General features: G+C 45.8%; 1 protein-coding gene across 3 annotated transcripts in view; it reads left to right on the top strand.

Moving 5' to 3' along the window:
• LOC133258395 (phospholipid-transporting ATPase IB) overlaps positions 1-20,343 on the top strand; it is a 492,425-nt gene that overhangs the window by 256,483 nt on the left and 215,599 nt on the right. For all 3 annotated transcript variants that reach the window (XM_061434934.1, XM_061434933.1, XM_061434935.1), the window contains one exon: positions 17,805-17,988. In XM_061434934.1, the coding sequence (XP_061290918.1) occupies positions 17,805-17,988 (184 nt within the window). The remainder of the gene's footprint in view (positions 1-17,804; positions 17,989-20,343) is intronic.

Genomic DNA, 20,343 nt, shown 5'->3' with positions numbered 1-20,343 from the left:
AAACTCCAGGCGGAACAGGGCAGACTGATCCAGAGCTCTCAGGCTATTGGTGGGCTCTGCAATGGACTTGGGCTTCAGGCAGGATGGATAACATGGTGTGGGTGCCTCCCTGGTTATTGAACTTGGGAAAAGAGAAAGAGTGGTGCTTGCCCACAGTTAAAGTTCCTTAGAGTAAAGTGGTCACAAGAATTTGAATCTGAACTTGGAAGGATTTCAAACAGTCCCTTTCTGTACACGTAACAGTCTCTTTCTTTTAAAGGAAAATATTTGAGATGACTTTGTATGTTATGGGGCTTCCCAGGTAGCTCAGCAGGTAAAGAATCTGCCTGTAATGCAGGAGACCCGGATTTGATCCCTGGGTCAGAAACATCCCCTGGAGGAGGGCATGGCAACTCACTCCAGTATTCTTGCCTGGATAGATCCCAAGGACAGAGGAGACTGGCGGGCTACCGTCCATGGGTCGTAAAGAGTCAGACATGACTGAAGTGACTGACACATGTATATTGTAGGTGTTCAAATACTTGTGAGATTATATTATAGTTAGAAAGAAATGAACCCAGGTTGAGTCTATTGTGTTCTTTGCTCATTCATTGCACATTGAGGATCAGGTTATCAAAAGGAAACTTTACAGCGCATCCTCTGCCTTGGATGGACACTGTTTAACCCTCAACAACAATAACAATGCATAGCAAAGCAAGCATTTCCTTAATAGCTACAACCTGACAGTCCCGGCTCAGAGTGTTGAGAGAGAATTGCATTTAAGTCTGAGCTGTATAAACAGGTCAGAGTGAAAGCCAATTTTTACAACCAGAGTGAAAATCACTGTGGAGTAAGTATTTCTTAATTTCATATTTTAAACATTGTGCTGTCATCTCTGGCTCTTCCATCTGGGCTTTCAAAACACCCCTGTGGCCAGAGCGTCTTAGATCGGAGGCATTTAGTTCATTTGGGGGAATCCCAGGGTCTGCTGGGATCATGTTCACATCTCCCCACTTCCTCTGTAGATTGAGACGCTTCTTTCACAGGTTTTCTGATCTCACCCAAGGGTTTTCCAATTGTTTTTTTTTTTTTTTTTAACAAGGGATGATGTTGCCATCTTCAAAAAGCTTTAGAAGGGTAATTTTGGTTTTGTATACACATAGGAGAAAGGAAAAATAGGGATCAAGAGATACATCCATCTCATCTATTATCCACTAGTAGTAATAAGGAATTCAAGCCTGCTAGAACCAGCTTAAGCCGGAAAACACGCTGCTACATCCATGATCTTTGGACTCATAAGGGGCAGGATTGTGGGCAGGTCAGAAGAAGAGTCAGTTTCCTGCATTCCCCAGTTTTTATGGTCTTTCCACAGAAGAGTTTAAGGAATTCTATTTTAATTTTTTTGGCGGAAGTAGTAAAGGGCATTGTGATGTCTTACATCCCGGAGGACCTTTGCAGAAGAATAGCTGCCCTTAAGGCCGCTTGAGAAGGAGTCTTTAGGATACAGTGGCATCGATGTGACACTGGAGGTGATGCGCCAGCACGGAGGGGAGCTGGCCACGTGGAACGTCTCCCAGGAAGAGGGACCACTCGGGATGGTCTAGCGAGGACCAGTACAGACTGTGCAGTGAGGCATGTAGCTCGTGTGGAGTTTAGATACCTGCTTTGTGTATACGTTCATTTCCGCTTTGGCAATCCACTCCAGTACTATTGCCCGGAAAATCCCATGGACAGAGGAGCCTGTAGGCTACAGTCCATGGGGTCACAAAGAGTCGGACACGACTGAGCGACTTCACGTTCACGTTCCCGTTCATTTCCGCCTAAGACCCTGCAGGCATGCCTCATCATCTCCATTGTACAGACCAGGAAAGAGCAGCAGTGAGCAATACCACGGGCACAGAAATACATTTAAACATGATACTGAATTAACTAAGAAAGGTTCCCTGGGGATATAAAATTAGCCAATTTTGATTTTCTGGTAGGCTGACATTTTTAGCTGGTTCTATTCAGGTATTTTTCTATAAGTACAATATGTGAATGAGTTTTGTTTCATTACAGAACGATTTACTGGGTTTAAAAAAAAAATTGATTCAGCTAATGATTGAGAAAATCCGAGGGTTCATTTCTAACATGTTTGTAGTTCATTTTGATTTGAAAGTCAGTTTGGTTTAAATTCAAGTTTCTTAGTTCATAGAAAAAAACATTCAGTAGAGATCTGTTTGTACTTTAATAGTTTTAGCTCTGTGTTTTCAAAGCAGTATGTGTAGATAGTACTGTACATTGTAAATGAGCTAAATAGTTTGCGAAAATTTCACTCATAGTAAAAGTTATTTTTTGGTGAAAGGAGACAGTGAGATTCTCCCCCCACCACACACACACACCCTGTGCTGTTTCATGTTGAAGATCCTTCAACAAACTGGCCAGCCTTCTGCCTACCCATTTTGAAAGATCTTTGAAACTGACCTGATTTTTCTCCTCACTACACATCTGAATTTTCTTAAGCTTTTGGAACTTTTTTTTTTCTGTTGTAAATGTTATATAAACTCTTTGGTTGGACCCTTGAATGAAATGTTATGACATTTAAGGGGAAAAAATCCTATAAGCATTAATCAATGGAAGCTATTTGTTGCTTTTTCATTCGACTCCATCCTGCTTTCATCCTGACATACACCATCCTGGAGGCGGTGGCTGCTTGTTTAATTGTTTAGCACAGAACGTGGTTTGATCTCTTTCTTGTGCTTTCAGTCCTGATAAATTAATCAAAAGAAGTTACTGCACTGCTGGGCATTAGCATGGGTTTAGATGTTTCTGCCTCAGAGCCTGTTCATCAACTAAAATGCTTTTAAGCCCCAAAAGGAGAGTAAACAGTATGGCTGTGACCGCTTTGAGGTGACCCATGACCTGTGACCTGCTTGCATTTGTGAAGGGGTCTGTTTGTATTAGCAGTTATTTCTGGTTTGGGTAATAGCGTTTTCAAAATGTCTTTTCTGTTCTTTCTCTTTGAATGTTTTTAGTATCTGCAGAGAGCCAGCCCACCATCATTCCCACATGTACATACCATGGGCTTTTCCATAGACCTACTGCATAGCACAGGGAACTTTCTTCCATATCTTGTAATAACGTATAATGCAAAAGAATCTGAAAAAAGAATATATACATATGTATAACTGAATCACTTCACTGTACACTTGAAACTAATACAATATTGTAAATTATTACACCTCAATTTTTATAAGGGCTTCTCTTGTGTCTCAGCTGGTAAAGAATCTGCCTGCAATGCGGGAGACCTGGGTTTGATCCCTGGGTTGGGAAGATCCCCTGGAGAAGGGAAAGGCTACCCACTCCAGTATTCTGGCCTGGAGAATCCCATAGTTCATGGGGTCGCAAAGAGTCGGACATGACTTTCATGTTTAAAAGACATAGAGGTCAGAATACAGGAACCCAGTTTGGTTCTATGCCAAGATTTTTAGGAAGTTTGAGAGCTAACATAGGTAATCAGTGTTTGTCCTTGAAAGATGATGAACTTATAACTTCAATAACACCATTCTAGAGAGAAGTTATCAGAATAGTTTTTAGTAACATCCAATTGTGGGTCCTTAACAAAGGTTCGTCTAGTCAAGGCTATGGTTTTTCCTGTGGTCATGTATGGATGTGAGAGTTGGACTGTGAAGAAGGCTAAGCACTGAAGAATTGATGCTTTTGAACTGTGGTATTGGAGAAGACTCTTGAGAGTCCCTTGGACTGCAAGGAGATCCAACCAGTCCATTCTGAAGGAGATCAGCCCTGGGATTTCTTTGGAAGGAATGATGCTAAAGCTGAAACTCCAGTACTTTGGCCACCTCATGCGAATTGACTTATTGGAAAAGACTCTGATGCTGGGAGGGATTGGGGGCAGGAGGAGAAGGGGACGACAGAGGATGAGATGGCTGGATGGCATCACTGACTCGATGGACGTGAGTCTCAGTGAACTCTGGGAGTTGGTGATGGACAGAGAGGCCTGGCATGCTGTGATTCATGGGGTCGCAAAGAGTCGGACACGACTGAGCGACTGATCTGATCTGAGCATTGTTTTTCCTTCCAGTAGATAAAAGTTGACACTTATTATTGTTGGCACATTTTGTGCTAAGCATTGTACCAGGCACTGAGAATACAAAAGAAAATCATCTTTAATTTTTACTTTTTGGCCGCACTGCACAACACGTGGGATCTTAGTTCCCCGACCAGGGATTGAACCCTGCCCCCTGCTGTGGAAGCTCGGAGTCTTAACTGCTGGACCACCAGGGATGTCCTCCTAAGGAAAGTCATCTTTGCCTTTAGGAACTAGACAACAGAAACATAAATGGTCACTTCAGGGTGATGGGGTGACGGTTCTGATTGAGATATTTACCAGGTGACCACAGGAGGGTGGTGGAGGGTGGCTGGGCTAGTCGGTGGGTGGGCCAGATAAGGAGAGTCACTGGGGTAGACCTCTCTCAAAGAGGAGGTGACCTTGGAACTGGTTTTCAGAATGGGAAGAAGTGACCTGAGGGGAAACAGGAAACTGCGGGTTCGGGGCAGGGGGTGGGGTGGCGTTGGTCAGGAGAAGAAGCAGGCACAGGAACGTGAGTGGGTGGGTGGGGGGTGTAGATGGCACGTAGTTCTGGGCGCCAGAGTTCTCAGAGGGAGGCAGTGTCTGGAGGGAAGAGCCTTGATTCAGGGGATGATCAGGAAACCTCTTACTTCAAAAACAGGAATTTATTGTAATTTAATATCGTGGTCTGCACTCAGAGAAAGAAAGGAGAGATTACGTGTTTGAAATATTAATTTGCAAGTCAAATGCAGAAGAGAGTCAAAAGAGAAAATTAAACTAGTTATACCCAGGAAAACACAATTCTAGATATAAAACACCATAGTCTCCTCAGAGTCCATGACTCCTGCATATTTTTAAGTTTTGTTGAGCTATAATTGATAGACCAAAGCTGCACACAGGTAGTGTGTACAGTGTGAACTTGGACATATGCAAATGACCATGAGACCATCACCACCATCAGGGTACCAGACACACCCATCATGAGCACAGCTGATCAGGGATCCTCCTGAGAGGTGAGCTGCTGGCCGTGGGCTCATTCCTGGTGGGGAGAAGCAGGGTGTTTAGGGAAAGGTCCGCTGGGCATAGTAGTCCCAAGAGTAGAGCAAGGCTGCTGGGTGGACAAACCTGTGATGCTTGCTCATTTTTTTTTTCTGGAAAAAACATTAAAACAGGAAGTTTTGAATATTACGGAGAAAAAACAATTACTTCAGGTAACTATAATAGTGCCTCCTTAGTTTCTGTTCATTGTTATCTAAAATCTACTTAAAAAAATATTACTTGTGTGTAGAGATATCCTACTTGCGTCTACAAAATTTCTGTTTTGAAAGAATTTCAGAGGGGAAAAATAGAATCCTTTGGGGATTATGTTGATAGTTCAGCAAAGCATATAGTAGCAACATACCCATTTTTAAAGCCTGCTGCTGCTGCTGCTAAGTCGCTTCAGTCGTGTCCGACTCTGTGCGACCCTATAGACAGCAGACCACCAGGCTCCACATCCCTGGGATTCTCCAGGCAAGAACACTGGAGTGGGTTGCCATTGCCTTCTCCGTTTTAAAGCCTAAGAATGTGTTCTTCTGTTGGGCCCCAGTCTAAAAGTGAAGTGAGTTTTCTGACTGCATCCTAGTGGATCAGAAAACTGAGAGGCTCTGGGGCTCCGTGAACTCAGGCAGCCATGCTGTCTGCAGCGGATGATTGCGTGTCTTCCTGGTGAAATTGAGCTTTCATTGTGGATCTGATTTGTTGTTCAGTTGCTAAGTCATGTCTGACTCTTTGCAACCCTGTGGACTACATACAGCACGCTAGCCTTCCCTATCCTTCACTATCTCACAGAGTTTGCTCAAACTCATGTGCATTGAGTTGGTGATGCCATCCGGCCATTTCATCCTCTGTCATCCCCTTCTCCTCCTGCCCTCAATCTTTCCCAGCATCAGGGTCTTTTCCAGTGAGTCAGCTCTTCACATCAGGTGGTCAAAGAACTTCAGCTTCAGCATCAGTCCTTCCAATGAGTATTCAGGGTTGCTTTCCTTTAGGATTAACTGGTTTGATCTCCTTGCTGTCCAAGGGACTCTCAAGTTGATGGATTCTCTGATTCTCCTGGAACCTTCTCTGTGGTTGTTTGAAGATAACTAAGTTAACCTCCTACACTCTTGGTTTATTTTAACCTCATCCAAGGGTAGTGAGCGAGCCTGAGATTATACGTAAAAAATCATGCCCATCATGTGGGTTGCCATTTCCTTTTCCAGGGGATCTTCCTGACCCAGGGATCAAACCTCAGTTTCCTGTATCTCCTGCACTGCAGGCAGATTCTTTTCCTGCTGAGTCACTGGGGAAGCCTGAATACCCTGTGGTGTAGTATAACTCAGGTGGCTGCGATCTGGGCCAAAGGTGGTCATTAAAGGAGTAGAGGAGTGTGGAATAAGTGAGGCTTTTGATGATTGTTCATCAGCTTTTGTTTTTTTTAAAAAAAGCACCCAACACAGTGAACAGTGCTCTCACCATGATGACACCTTGACCTGTCTGCTGTTTACTTTCTCAGCAGAAGTTCCTGGAGTTGAGTTGCCTGTTCAGAAGTGATACCTGGTTATGTCACCGCATTGGTAGTATTTTAAGGGGCTGCACGTGTACCCATACATCATCACTGTGTATTTTTAGTCTATTTAGTTTTTGCCAAATTCTGTTCAAAACACTCCCTCCATGTGAAGACTTTTGGGCTATTTGGTCACTGTCTCTGGCCATCCTTTCAGGATGAGCTCAGAGAAGGGTTCCTTTTATATGATTGTCCCTAACATCTCTTTACTCACCACCCTCTGCTGTGTCCTTGGCTGAACTGTGATGTCCTGGTCACTTTCGTTGTCCCCCCGACTAGGGTGACAAATAAGCAGCTTTTATCTCTCCTGCTGGAGTGTGGCATCCTGGGGGCAGGGCTGGGGTCTGGCTCACCATGGGGTCTTTGGCCCTCTCATGGGACTCTTCCCCAGGGTGGGACTGCAGCTCATGTGCTGAGAGAAGGCACAGACCAGGTGGGTGCCACCTTGGAACCACAGATCAGAGACCTGCTGGCAGGACGATCACAGCACGTGTCAGATCACTGGGTGAGTAAAACACACAGATGAAGCTGGGAGGTGGCATCACAGACAGCACGGGGGATACGCATGGGAGCCCATGAGCTGGGTGATTCTCCTGGGTGTGGTCCTGCAGCTGCCCACCCCCACTCGACCACCCCCGCCACCACACACACACATGTATAAAACCCTCTCCAGCTCCTTCAGCCAACAGCTCAGAGCTAAATCCTTTGAGTGTTGGCGGAATGTTCTAGGTGTGTGTGTGTGTGTGGTAGGCTGCTTCCTCTTCTCTCGATGAGCACAATACTGCCTTCCTCACATACCAGGGTGACATGCAGCTGTATGTGTGGAGACTTGTTCTGATGGGACAGATCCATCCATAAGCGTCATGAGAGTGGACCACGTACCCAGGAGTGTGGTGACCACTGGTGTTATGTTGGGAAACAGCGAGTGTGGTGCTGCCTTGGGGAGATGGAAGCAGGAACACCAGCCTCAGTGTGGAAGGACAGGGTCTCCATGCCTGCGATGTCACTTCCCAGTTTGTCTTTCAGGGACGAGATGTCTGAGAACTGGCAGCCCCACCAGGGACCCGTAATGATGCTTTGGAATGAAGGGTCTCCCTGCCTGTGAAGGGTGTCCTTTTCCCCTGGGCGTGGTGAGGGAGTGTGCAGGAAAAGACGTACCACACCTGCATCAAAACAACCTCCTCAAAGTCAGAACGAGTTTATTTCCTTGATTAACGTGCATCTGGAAGAAATAGAAAATGGCTATTTCCGATTACCATTAAAATGTACTAAGCCAACATTCATGTATATTTTTCTCTCCTTCATTCACTCAAGGACTTGAAAAGAAACCACTTCCCTTGCATTTAGCACCATGTCTGTGTGATTTATGGACTTCCCAGGTGGTGCTAGTGGTAAAGAACCCACCTGCCAATGCACAAGACACAAGAGACGCAGGTTCGATCCCTGGGTTTGGAAGATGCCCTGGAGAAGGAAATGGCAACCCACTCCAGTATTCTTACGTGGGAAATCCCATGGACAGAGGAACCTGACGCGCTTTAGTCCATGAGGTCACAAAGAGTTGGACATGACTGAGTGACTGAGCACACACACATACACACTGTGTGATTTATTCCAAGAGCTGCCGGGTGCCCTGCAGATGCATCTGATTCAGTGGGGATTGATGTCCCACCTCATCACTGCAGCGCCTCAGCAGCTAGGGGGATGTCTCTGTACGTCCAACTTAATTGCCAGATGCATTTATATTGGTCAACCAGTTGGCTGCAGTCTGTGTAGCTGGATTGTTAACATATATATTCTTTTGTTCAGCTAATGACCTAAATTTTATAGCATGTGGATAAAAAGTGTCCCCACATGTAGAAAGGAAACTGACAGAGCATGTCAGTGTCTCATTAAACTAACTGGCCCTGGCCTCTGGGGATATCTGTGAGCAAGTCAGACAGAGTGGGCTTATCCCCATGCTGATGGCCCAGATCCATCAAGCGGTTATCTCTCCAGGAAGCAGCAGCCTTCTGTTTGCTTCTTAGGAAAACTCCAACTTTTAAACATTTCAAACAGAAAAAAAAAAAAAAACAAAACCCTCTGTGATGTGTGTGTGTGTGTGTGTGTGTGGCGGCGGGTGGGGGTGGGAGCATTGAGGAGGTGCTGCTTTTGCAAATATGACTTAATAGGCTGCAGCTAGCTTCTTGGAAACCAAACCATCTTTTCAGTAATGTTGAAAAGCCTTTCCCTTCGACTGAAAATGCCTTTGACTTTAGAAGAACTCTGCTTAGAGTTTTGTGGCTCCATCGAGCCCCGTGTGAGGGAGCACATAGTGGGGAGTTGTCTGATGGCACAGAGGCATACATCATTTTAGCTCTAAAAATTGTATCAGAGATGAAGAACACATTCACATTCTAATTTAATGTCTTTCTGTGACTTTAATCATCATCTCAGAAATGAAGTGCTTTTTAGATTCGGTTGTCTTTTACAATGAAAGTGAGTGTTGGTTGCTCAATCATGTCCTACTCTCTGTGACCCCACAGACTATAGCCTGCCAGGCTGCTCTGTCCATGGGATTCTCCAGGCAAGAATACTGAAATGGGTAGCCATTCCTTTCTCCAGGGTACCTTACTGGACCAGGGATTGAACTGGGGTCTCCTGCATTGCAGACTGATTCTTTACTGTCTGAGGCACCAGGCACCAGCAGATTATCTCTGATATAAGAGAAGAATCACAGATTTTGTTAGTATCATAGGGTAATTGAGAATGGTCATCTACTGGAGGGGGTAGTTTTATTTCTGACTTGTTCACTGATATTATCTTACATAGCTAGGGCTATTTGACATTATTTTATATGTTTCTATCCATTTTCTTTGGAAAGCATAAAACGGGGTCTATAAACTTTCACTTGTATTAATTGCACCCCAGCTGGGTTATAGTTTGCTGTTTTGTTTTGATTTTGGAGCTGAGAGCAAGGAGGAGGATGTGGGGTCTGAATGAAGAGAACCGGGCTTCTGAGTTTGAGGTCACTTGGGGAGGAGGTTGTGTTTATGGCGGCTGCACATACATTAGTGGGATTTGTCACTGAATCTAGGGAACAACGGGCATTGTTTTAGGGCATGAGGATGGAGTGGGCTCATCGTACAGTGGTGATGGTTCAGAAAAAGCTGGTGTTATTTCATCTCCATCTTCAGATGCAGTCCTTCTGCTCAGCTCCCCACTTCCTCTGGGACAGAGCTGCTGAGCGACAGGTGCTGACACTGACAAGGTCGCTCATTCCTCGTTTGCTGTTTGCTCCGTGCATATCCATCCCCACAGCACACAGCAGAGGGGCTTCCATCACTTCTGCAGCCTTGGTCACGAGGGTAAATGAGCTGAAGCCCTTGTGTGCCAAGCACATTGTCGGATGTGTGGACAGTTGAAAAAGGGGAGACATAGTCTTCACTCTGCAAGACCTGAAATCTTGCTTGTGCTTACTTACATTCATATTCAGTAGGTATGAATAGTAGTGTAAATGATTATACTATTCAATGGGTTGGTGCAGAAAGAAACCGTATATTAAATTATACATGGAGACGTCCGACACAGGACTTTAGGGGAAGGGCTAATAAATTCAATAAACCATCAGCAGTAAGAATAGAAGAGTTTCCTTTGAGCCAAAGTGAGGACAATAGCCCGGAAGCCTGATTCCCACATGACGCTGAGAAACTGCTCTGGAGAAGCAGGGTTCTCAGCACAGTTTTATATCTTGTCAGAACAAAGAGCATTCAACAAGCCAGGGATACATTTCTTCAGGGTTTCAAATCACAGACCAGCCTGACATCCACGGAGAGTCAGCATGACCTTGGCACCTGGGAGGGAGCCTTACCATCAAAGGAGGACCAGCACCAGCGTCCCGGGAAGGGAGGCGTTTAATCTTTATTTTGAACGTGGACAGTTCTTCACTTCTGGTCAGTGTGTGCTTCTCTTTGATAATTAAAGCAGATGTACAGTGTATGTTTGATAGGCCACAAACAGGCTGTTCTAGTTAGCATCCAATTCAAGTCAACTCATTCAAGTGAACTCAGAATGACTTCCCCAGACCTCAATAGGTGAACATTTATTTTTTTATTTTGAAAAACAGGCTGGTAGAGATTTAATTTTATATACCATATAGTTCCCCTCTTAAACGCATACAGTTCAGTGGGTTTTAGTATATTCACAAGTATGCAGCCATCAGCACAGTCAACTTTAGAACGTTTTCATCACCTCAGAAAAAAACCCCTTTCGCTGTCACCCCACTAACCCACCAAAGTACAAGCAGGAGATGGAGAACCAGAAGGCAAAGTAGCTTTGTTTGAGTTTTGTTACATTGTTTGAAAAACATATAACAACACAGAAGGTATCATACTTCAGAGTCTGTCTGTAGTTCAGTAGGTCCCCTACACAGGAACCTTCAAGTTGCAGACTTTCAAAGATGCAAATGTGCGTTCCATAAACATCAGGCATGAGTGACATTGCACCTGGCCCTTCATCTCCAATTGCTGACGACCCTTCAGCTCTACCATGTCCCACCTCCTCTCCCCGCTCCAGTTAGTAACTCTTCTGGTCTGGTCTCTTGATGCCAGCCCCTGTGTGCCAGCTGTTGTACTGGACTACTGTACTTTTCAAGGTACTGTGCTATAAGATTCAAATGTTTCCTTTGTTTTTCACGCACTGTTTGTGTGAAAAGTATTATAAACCTGTTACAGTACAGTACTATATAGCCAATTGTGTCACTTGGGTACCTAGGCTATCTGCTGAATTTAGAACAAATTGGATTTAACAAATACGCTCTCGGAATAGAACTCATTTGTATGTAAGGGATGTATTTACCTATTCAGTTTAATTCAACACTCTGGGGATGCGTGTGTATGTGTAAATGAACTGAAGAGTTTGGGTGTTCGCTGTGACACTGATCTAGTCTCGTGCCCCCGACACATCCTCTTGGTTGGGGGCCACTTGTTTGGCTGCGAGGTGGGTGGAATCATAAGGTTGCATCAAGGCTCTTGTGAGCCGAGAACTCAGACCCGTCTTCGTGGAGCTGGGAGCCCCTCTAAGGGAGCATCTCCCTGCCACACATATCTGAAGAGTCTCAGCTGGAACTTCGTTTTCTCTCTCTCCCTGACCCCAGTCTGGTACCAGCCCTAGCCCTGCAGTCAGGTGTCTGGTGAGTTCTCTCTTGGTCCTCATTACAAGCTCAGCATCAAGGTGCTCTGCCCTGAGGCAGTGTGGTCCTGCCAGACAAGGTGGGCCTGGCAGGTGCTGGCGGCACCGACCCACTACCAGCCTGTAAACGGCAGGCTTGATTCTTTGGCAGTGGCACGAGAGGTTGCAAAAAGGTGGTAACCTGATACATGTGGTTGTTGGTGAATTCATTTCCTCTGAAAGTACCAGGTGGAATCAAAGGTTGTGATTTGGGCTTTTCTGCACAGGCAAACGAATCCTCTTAATCTTGCACTTTCTTTAATCAAACTGCAAGATGAACATTATTCACTTAGCATGCTAAGTGTGTCCTTGAACATGAAATGAAAACTGTTCATTATAATTAAGAAGGAGGAAATGGGGAACTGTGTTTGAAGTCCCAAAGAATCATTTAAAAAAATGGATGATTCAGCAAATGTTCATTTATTACCTGTTGTGTTTGGTGCTGTAAAGCAGGTCCCAAACACTGGATAGCTCAGAGCCCAGTTGTGGAGACAGAAGTGCATAGCTGACTACATTTCAGATGAGGCTTTATCTGAAGAAGCACTATGATGATAGCCTCGATCAGCTCGAAGAACGAGTTACAGATACAGCTTTGCAGTAGATTTGGCTGACTGCGGTCATAGTTCATTTCCTCTGGGGGTGCACATGCCTTAAGGCCCACGTCCTCTCTTTACACAAACCCCCATGGATGTTCACTATACCAGGTGTGCCCACCAGCCCAGGACCTCCTGCCCCATGTGCTTGATGGCTTGCCATATCTCTCTTGATGGCAGGCCATAAAGTCCTCTGTCCAGGACTTTAGCAGGTGTCCAGAGCCATCAAGAATCATTTTTGGGCTCTGTTTGGGGAGTGGTAGAATGCTATTTTTTTTTCCAGTAGCCTTTATTTTTAGAAGTTTTAGGCTCACAGGAAATGAAGGAAAGGTCTAGATATCCCCCTGTCCCCCTGCCCCACACATGCATGGCTTCCCCCACTATCAACATCTATCGCCCAGCAGCCATAGCTGACGGTAGGATTCTCTCTTAGTGTTGTACATCCTATGGGTTTGGATGAATGTACCTCCTGGTTTACACACGTTTACTTGTATGGTCATAAAAAGGGAAGCATATTATTTCCTGCTATCGAGACCAAGAATTAGTGGTTTTTATTAAATATGCATTGTATTGCATGCGTGCTCAGTCATGTCTGACACTTTGCAACCCCATGGACTGTAACCCACTAGGCTCCTCTGTCCATGGGATTTTCCAGGCAAGAAGACTGGAGTGGGTTGCCATTTCCTTCTCCAGTTTATTAAATATAAACTTTAGCTTTGAGAAGGGTCTGTGTTATTTAAAAGAAAGACCTTTGTTTAGTTCACTTCTTTTCCCACCCAACAAATCCCACTCTCAAATTTTTAAAAAAAGGACAGGAGAGAGAGGCATTGATTTGTGCACTAACCCCCTAGCATGGGAACCTGGCCTGGCTACCACCATCCCCGGGCCTCTCAGCACTCTTGGCTGTTTGGATTAGGACTGGAGTGAAGGTCAGTGGTGAAATGGCTGCCTTCTTTTCGCAGAGTATGAGCAGTTAGACCTTGCCTTGCTTGTTGATCATTAACCAGGTGGGGGCCTTTGTTCCAGGCACAGGTGATGGGCAGGTGTGATTAAGGTCATTCTCTTAAGCACCTCGGTCGTCATTCATTTTCAGCCTTGCAGCGTCTCATGATGCCTGGTCCTGATGGAGCCGTCAGCTTGCTCCGAGACATCAAAACTCAAGCCCTTCTCAGCTTTCTTCCCGACTGTATTTCCTATACCCACCTGCCCTGGAGCTGAGGCCAGGCATTCTGTTTTGAAATAGTAGTGAAATTTACAGTGGGGAGTAGTTAATGTATGTTAGCTTCAAGAAAGCAGACACTCCTGAGAGGGTCTTGGGGGCCTTAATAAAGCATTTCAAGGAAGCAGAGTATCGAATTTATGCTTTTTGTGCTAAAAACATTAAGGTATTTAAATGTGCTATTCTAATCCCTCTTGCAGCCTGGGAACAGGAGGATCCTATATCTTTTATTTAAATCCCAGCCTTCCTCTACTGCGCCTAGTATAGGAAGAAACAGACACTAACCAGTCAACTTCAGTGAATATAAAACTCAGTGTCATTCACAACATACAACCTAGTAAAGTTTTTATAAAATGCGGTTGCCCAGATCTTAATCGATTTGACACCATTTGGTGTCAATGTTGGGTTTTCAGAAGCCAGCCTCCTGTCTGAGCACCTCTTGAGTTGCTCTGTGATAAAATTGTCATGGACACAAGTGCAGATGATAAATCCTGAACCCACAAGCTGGGTATCCTGATTTCAAAGGGAGCCCTTTCTCAGTTGCAGAGTAAGCTGATCTTTAGCCAGGGTGTCCTCCCTTTACCAAGAGCACTTCTGAAAGCCTGAGTTGCCAGGCAGCATTTACAGCCCTGGTGCAGGATCAGGTTATAAAGGTTTTGTTCTCTTAATAAAGAAGATCAGGTTCCCTCTGACTCGCGCTGTGGGATGCCTGGTCTTTCCCCCCGGAGGCTGGGGAGCAAGATGGGCCGTTAGCGGGCAGTTAGTCACTGAGGTCAGTGATAAATATTAATAGATGGCCTCATCTCCACATTACGTGATAGCATCCTTCCTTTTAAAATTCCTGTTTATTGAGGAAATTTTCAGTGTTTGTAATCAAGATGTAGAGGTCATATAAAGCTGACCTCAGAGGACCAGAAAATCTGGTCTTGAAATTTTTCATCCTTAAATCTTGGGTAATGCATCCCAGTGAAAGTTCCCCGGGCGAGTTTGTTTTTCAAGGTCCAACACTAAATGTAGGAGAATCAGGACTGTATTTTGTGCTGTGTGTGTGTGTGTGTGTGTGTGTGTGTGTGTACAGCTCTAAGATAGTCAGGGACCCCTCCAGATTTTATATGATTATTAAATATAAAATGAGGTAAATGAACATTTTAAACAAGGATATTATCAGTAGAAAAGGTTGATGTATTGTTATAGCAGTCAGTTTATATAAATAGTATTTTTTAAAAGCCTCTCAAGTTCTTTTTTTTGCTTCTGTCCTCCTCCCTTCCCACTTTTGCCCCCTCCCCTCCCCTTCCTCCCTCTTTTCCTCCTTCTTGGTAGAGTTTGAAGATGAGCTCAACTTCAGCTTTTGAAAGTTGAGTTCTACCCGAAGCATCTTTTCTGGAGTGTGGAATCATTTTTACTTACCATTTATGGAAAATGAATACTGAGACCATGTTGAAAATCATCTTTGTACCTGTAGAATGCTGCAGAAATGTTACACTTTCTGCAGTTTGAATTTAATATCTGCCCACATATATGTATTAAGTTCCTAAAGTGACTATAGAATTGTCCCAGCAGGATATAAAGCAAAATGACAGGGCTCCTTCCTGCTTTCCCCCAACCCCCGCAGAGCCAGATTTGTCATATTGTGCCCAAAGCACACACGCAACCTCCGCTGTCATCAGAGGGAGACTGCCTTATGGCTGAAACTGGCAAAATGCAGGAAATGTTATCAAAACGTGTGCATTTCAGCCATACCAAAATAAGTAACGGTGCTGGCACACCTGGGTTCTTGGCTTCATTTCTTAGCAAATCCAGTGGCATGTTGGCCTGTGTGTCATAGCGTTGGCTGGGCAGCATCAGGGTTCATCGTTAATTCATGCAGTTGTTTGTCACCAGTAATCAGATTCCGCGTTTTATTCAGTCAGCAAGTTTAGTGCTTATTCTACTAACCTCTGCATTGATCGTTCTTAGTGCAAAGGCACTGAAGAGTTGGAGGTTTCAATAGAGTGTGATTTCAGACTGAAATCCTTGTGCAGAGAGCAAATACCCGGTGAAGTGCTTAAACAGACCTTGTTTGGAGGACTTGCATCACCCGACATCCCGAGACTGTTTGTAGAGACTTGGTGAGCCAGTGTCTGCTCCACCCTCTAAGTGCTTGTTTAAGATGATACTCAGGGCCTCACCGTCGGCTTATCATAGTCAAAGCACAGTGATGGAGAGAGGCCCGGGGTGGAGTGGGGGAGGGGAAGTGGGAAGAGACCAGGCTTACGTGCTAGCCCCAGGAGAGCCCTACGAGAGGCCTAAGAGCGCTGGCAGCTATACGTCACTAAGAGCTGTCACAAAAAGCCTGAAGTAAGTCTATAATGTTTCCAGGAATGTTGGTAGGAAACAGAATCAAGACCCTTGGCCTGTTTAGTCAGGAAGCTTGTAAACAGCGTCCATTCCTGGATCACAGGTGGTGGGGGAGGGGTGCTTTTATCTACTTCTGAGGGTGTCAAGTTTAGATCTTACAGAGGCGTCTGGTCATTTTTTGAATGCTTTCATTCACCATGTTTCTAGGTCTGTTACTTATACAGAAGTTAACGTATTTTTGTGTAGGCCAAAGAGTATTTTTTCCCCTGTTATTCATAGTATGGTTAGAGACGTAATTAATCTTAGAGCCGTGATTATGGTGGTTAGTCCCCATGGATTGAAAGTCCACTGCATGAATTGTTGGATTAGCAGTGAGGCTGGGGTGAGGGCCAGGCAGGATGAGTAAGGAAAGGTGAAAGAGACAAACACACACACCCCGCAGAAAGGATGTGCTCAGTCACACTGAGTATATATTAATTAGGGTTCATAGAAGGAAATGCAGTTTAGGGACTAGCACTTCAAGTGCTGGTGGCCCCTCTGTGGTCTCTCATCCTTCCCGCTCTTTTATGAGGTCGGAGGAGGAATAGTAACTTCAGTCCTATGGCATTTTGTAGAAAACCTCCCCTTTTATATTACCAATCAGATGTGGTTTTGAAATTTTTTAAACTTTTATTTTATATTGGAGTGTAATTTACAATGTTGTGTTAGTTTCAAGTGTGCAATACAGAGTCAAGCATGACTGGAACAACTTAGCACACACACGCCATATACTAGTCATTTTGAAAAGTAAAAGTGAAAGTGTTAGTCGCTCAGTTGTGTCCACTCTTTGCAACCTCATGAACTGTAGCCCACCAGGCTCCTCTGTCCATGGAATTCTTTAGGAAAGAATACTGGAGTGGGTAGCCATTCCCTTCTCCAGGGGATCTTCCCAACCCAGGGATCAAACTCGGGTCTCCTGCATTCTAGGCAGATTCTTTACCATCTGAGCCACCATGCTTTATTATCTGGTTTTATACTCTGAACAAACACTTCATCATAGCTGATGGTGCTTTGTTTTGGACCCCAGAGATTTATACTGCTCTTTCCCCCAGGTGGGCTATGGAAAAGAGCCCACTGTCTTTGACTCTCAGTGGAAATAGCCCCTCTCAGGTGCCAGTTGCACACCATCTCCTTTGGGGCTAGGCTTCTACAAGTTCGGTGTCAGTGGACCTTCTGTCCTGGGATTGCCCGTCTTCAGCCCTTCTGCCTTGGCTGCCCTTCAAACGCTACCTCCATCTCCAGGGTGGAGATGGAGACCTCTTTCTTCTTTCCTCTCACACTAGTCCTCTTTTCTGCACTTCTCAAGCCCTGCCAATTTTTCATTCCCTTTTCTGAAAGCAGGTTTTGTAGAAAATTCCCTTGCCCGCTCTGTTACATATGATGGACGGCAAAGCAAAACGAATCTGTGCTAGTTTTCTGATTTATTGGGAAGACCTATCCCAAGACCTCTGTGAGCATCTCGGCTGCCTTTATCATCTGGGAGGGCAGGCATGCCCCAGAGGAGTTTGCACGTACGGCTCCCGCCCGGCAGTGTGATTACTGAGGGGCTGTGTTTTGAGTTAGCTTGAGTTGTGTATTTCATTTGTGAAGCTGGCACATACTTGAAAGCCGCAAGCTACTGTTTTCTGAAAGCTTCTTTGCACGTGAGCCTAAAACCGTCTGTATTGGATTTGGAAATTATCCAGTAACTGCCCTTTTAATGCAGTGAAATGTAGATTACAGCTGTTTCCTCTGGAAGGACCCGTAGAGTCCTAACTCATCTCTCTCCTCCTCCAGGGTGTCTCCTCTGCAGAAGTCGGAGATAGTGGATGTGGTGAAGAAGCGGGTGAAAGCCATCACCCTGGCCATCGGGGATGGTGCCAACGATGTCGGCATGATCCAGACGGCACACGTGGGTGTAGGCATCAGTGGGAACGAGGGCATGCAGGCCACCAACAACTCGGATTACGCCATCGCTCAGGTGAGCCGTGTGATCGACCGGCCGTCACATGTAGTTGACAGAGTCCACTGGGCATGAAGGCCAGCTGGTGCTTGACCTTCAGTCCAATCCTTCAGCTGCCCCTTTGGAGGTGGTGTGGAGGAGAACCCACCGGTGTAGCTGGGTTTCTCTCTTGGCTTCATCTTGTGTAGTTACGAGGCCCTGTCCTGTGCTATGGGTTTCTTTTTCGGCTGTGGGAAGGGCCAGGCTTTCTGTCGTCCAGGTGAGAGGTCATTTCCAACAGGTGGATCTCTGACTTTATGATAATAATCTCTTCCCCTAAACCCTGCAACTGCTGCGTGTTCTCTTCCAGCATCCTCTGTGCCCAAGGATGGCTGTGCTTGTAGTACCTGTTCTCCGTATCCCCCTCCTGGCATCTTCCCTCTTCCAGAAGATGCTGTAACCATCTCTCTCACATGGCATGTAAGGTCGGGGGAATCAGTGATTGACAGACACTGCCCTCTTGGCTGTGCCATGGGGGGCACAGGCCACTGCTGTCAGGTGAACTGTCAGGAGCGTGGACCCCAGGCGTGGGCAGCAGTTCCCCCCCCGCCCCCCCCGCCATGGTCAGCAGCACAAAGCTTTTGGCAGTTTGATTCAGCAGAGGCTCCTGACATACTTAGTAGCTCCTGTCCTAGAAGTTGGAGACGGAACAGAATGTCCAGTTCTCAGTGACAGCCCCAAAGTGAAGGGAAATGGCCAAGCTCCTGCCCCCCTGGGATTTGCATCCAGACCATTTTTGCTGCCTGACCATCCGGGAAATCTAGGTGTCTCAGAGAACACAGACCGTTTCCTCCTGTCTCCGACCACAGTGTGCTGGGATTAAATGCCTGCTTGTTGGCTCGAGTCCCCTCGTGTTCTTCTGTGTTCAGTCTTTGGGAGAATGCATTAACCTTATCACATGAGCACGAGTAATCATGGCCTTTTCCTCCTTGATGCTGAAATCTGGGGCTGCGTGTTAAGTGTGGAAGAACTTGTTGCAAGCCCAAGGATGCAGACTAGCCTTCTGCATTTTCAAGGCCCCACTTCCCGGAGCGGGTGCTCTGCTTAGATGCCATCTCAAATCCCCACCCCCTGCCCCCACCCGCCAGCTAGTGGTTTTGCAAACAGAGAACAGCAGGATCCTTATAAGTCCAAAAAGTGCATGAAATCAACCTTGTTCCTTTTGTCAATTTCAAATGAATCCTCAAGATGGTAGGAGGAGGAATTCCGACTTTATAGGTGGGAAAACTGGGCTTCCTTTACAAGCAGTGACCTACCGCGGGTCCCAACCCCCAGGGTCAGAGAACAGCGGACCTGCACATGACCTTGGGGAACTAGCCCCACGCACCTGCCTGGTCCCTTTCCCGAGTCAACTGCCCCAAGGCCTGTGGGACTCACGCTTCCTGCAGGCTGTCAGCACCTGGAGATGTTATGCACCCCAGCATTATTAAATACTTGAGTTATAGCATCATATGGCTGGCAGGGGTCTTCAGAGGTTTCCTAGGAGCTCCAGGCAAATATTTGTCCGTCTATTTCTCGCAAATGTCAAGGGAAGGGAGATTCCATGACCTGCTTTATTGAAACCGGACTAATAGGATGTGGGATCTGGAGCAGTTGGTCTCTTCAAATTAAAGGCAAATCAAAATGACAAGCAAATCAAAATGAAAGGGCAGATGCAGAGGAGAGCAGGGCTTTGTGATTCTGTTTGGGGCTTTTCTTGTCCATCCAGCCTACATCACCTGTGCTGGAGGAGCTGATAGACAGCCCCAAAGACTGAACACAGAGGAACACCAGGGTTCTCTAGCCAACAAGCATCCCTGCATGTCTCCCCATCCACCATCCTGTTCAGGTATAGACAGAGATCCCATTATTTCGGGTCTGCGTTCTGCTTACCTCATAGCCTCCTCACCAGGATGTTTCCTCTGCCACAGTTACTAGGTAGGATATGCCACAACTGACTAAGTTCCTTTGGTTGAAGTTAATAAAGTGATAAACGTCTTTGGTCCAAGTTCATGCCTTAGCACTTGATCTGTTTATTTTAATGTGGATGAGCATGTGTGTGGATGAGCACGATTGGAATCAAAGAATCCAATCCCTTTGATTGGATTCTTGAGAACGTGCCCTGGAAAGTTATATCCAGAAGGAAAAAAAGGTTAGCTCAAAGACTTGTCCTCGGGAAAATGATGAAGTCGGCAAAGTGCTGGTTCTGTTTCTCCCCAGCTGGCCTGTGCTGTGTCCACGGGGTGGCCCCAGGCTGCCGGCCGGCCTGTCGGGGCCTCATTGCGCGGGGCCAGCCGGTGTCATGTTGTGTCTCCAGCCCTCTGCTGCCTGTTCTCCTTGGAGAGAGTGATTTCT

This window comes from Bos javanicus, chromosome 12 (assembly GCF_032452875.1).
Source record: "Bos javanicus breed banteng chromosome 12, ARS-OSU_banteng_1.0, whole genome shotgun sequence".
In the NCBI taxonomy this organism is placed as follows: Eukaryota; Metazoa; Chordata; class Mammalia; order Artiodactyla; family Bovidae; genus Bos; species Bos javanicus.
Note: the sequence above shows the minus strand (reverse complement) of the source record. Positions and strands in the feature narration are given on the sequence as shown.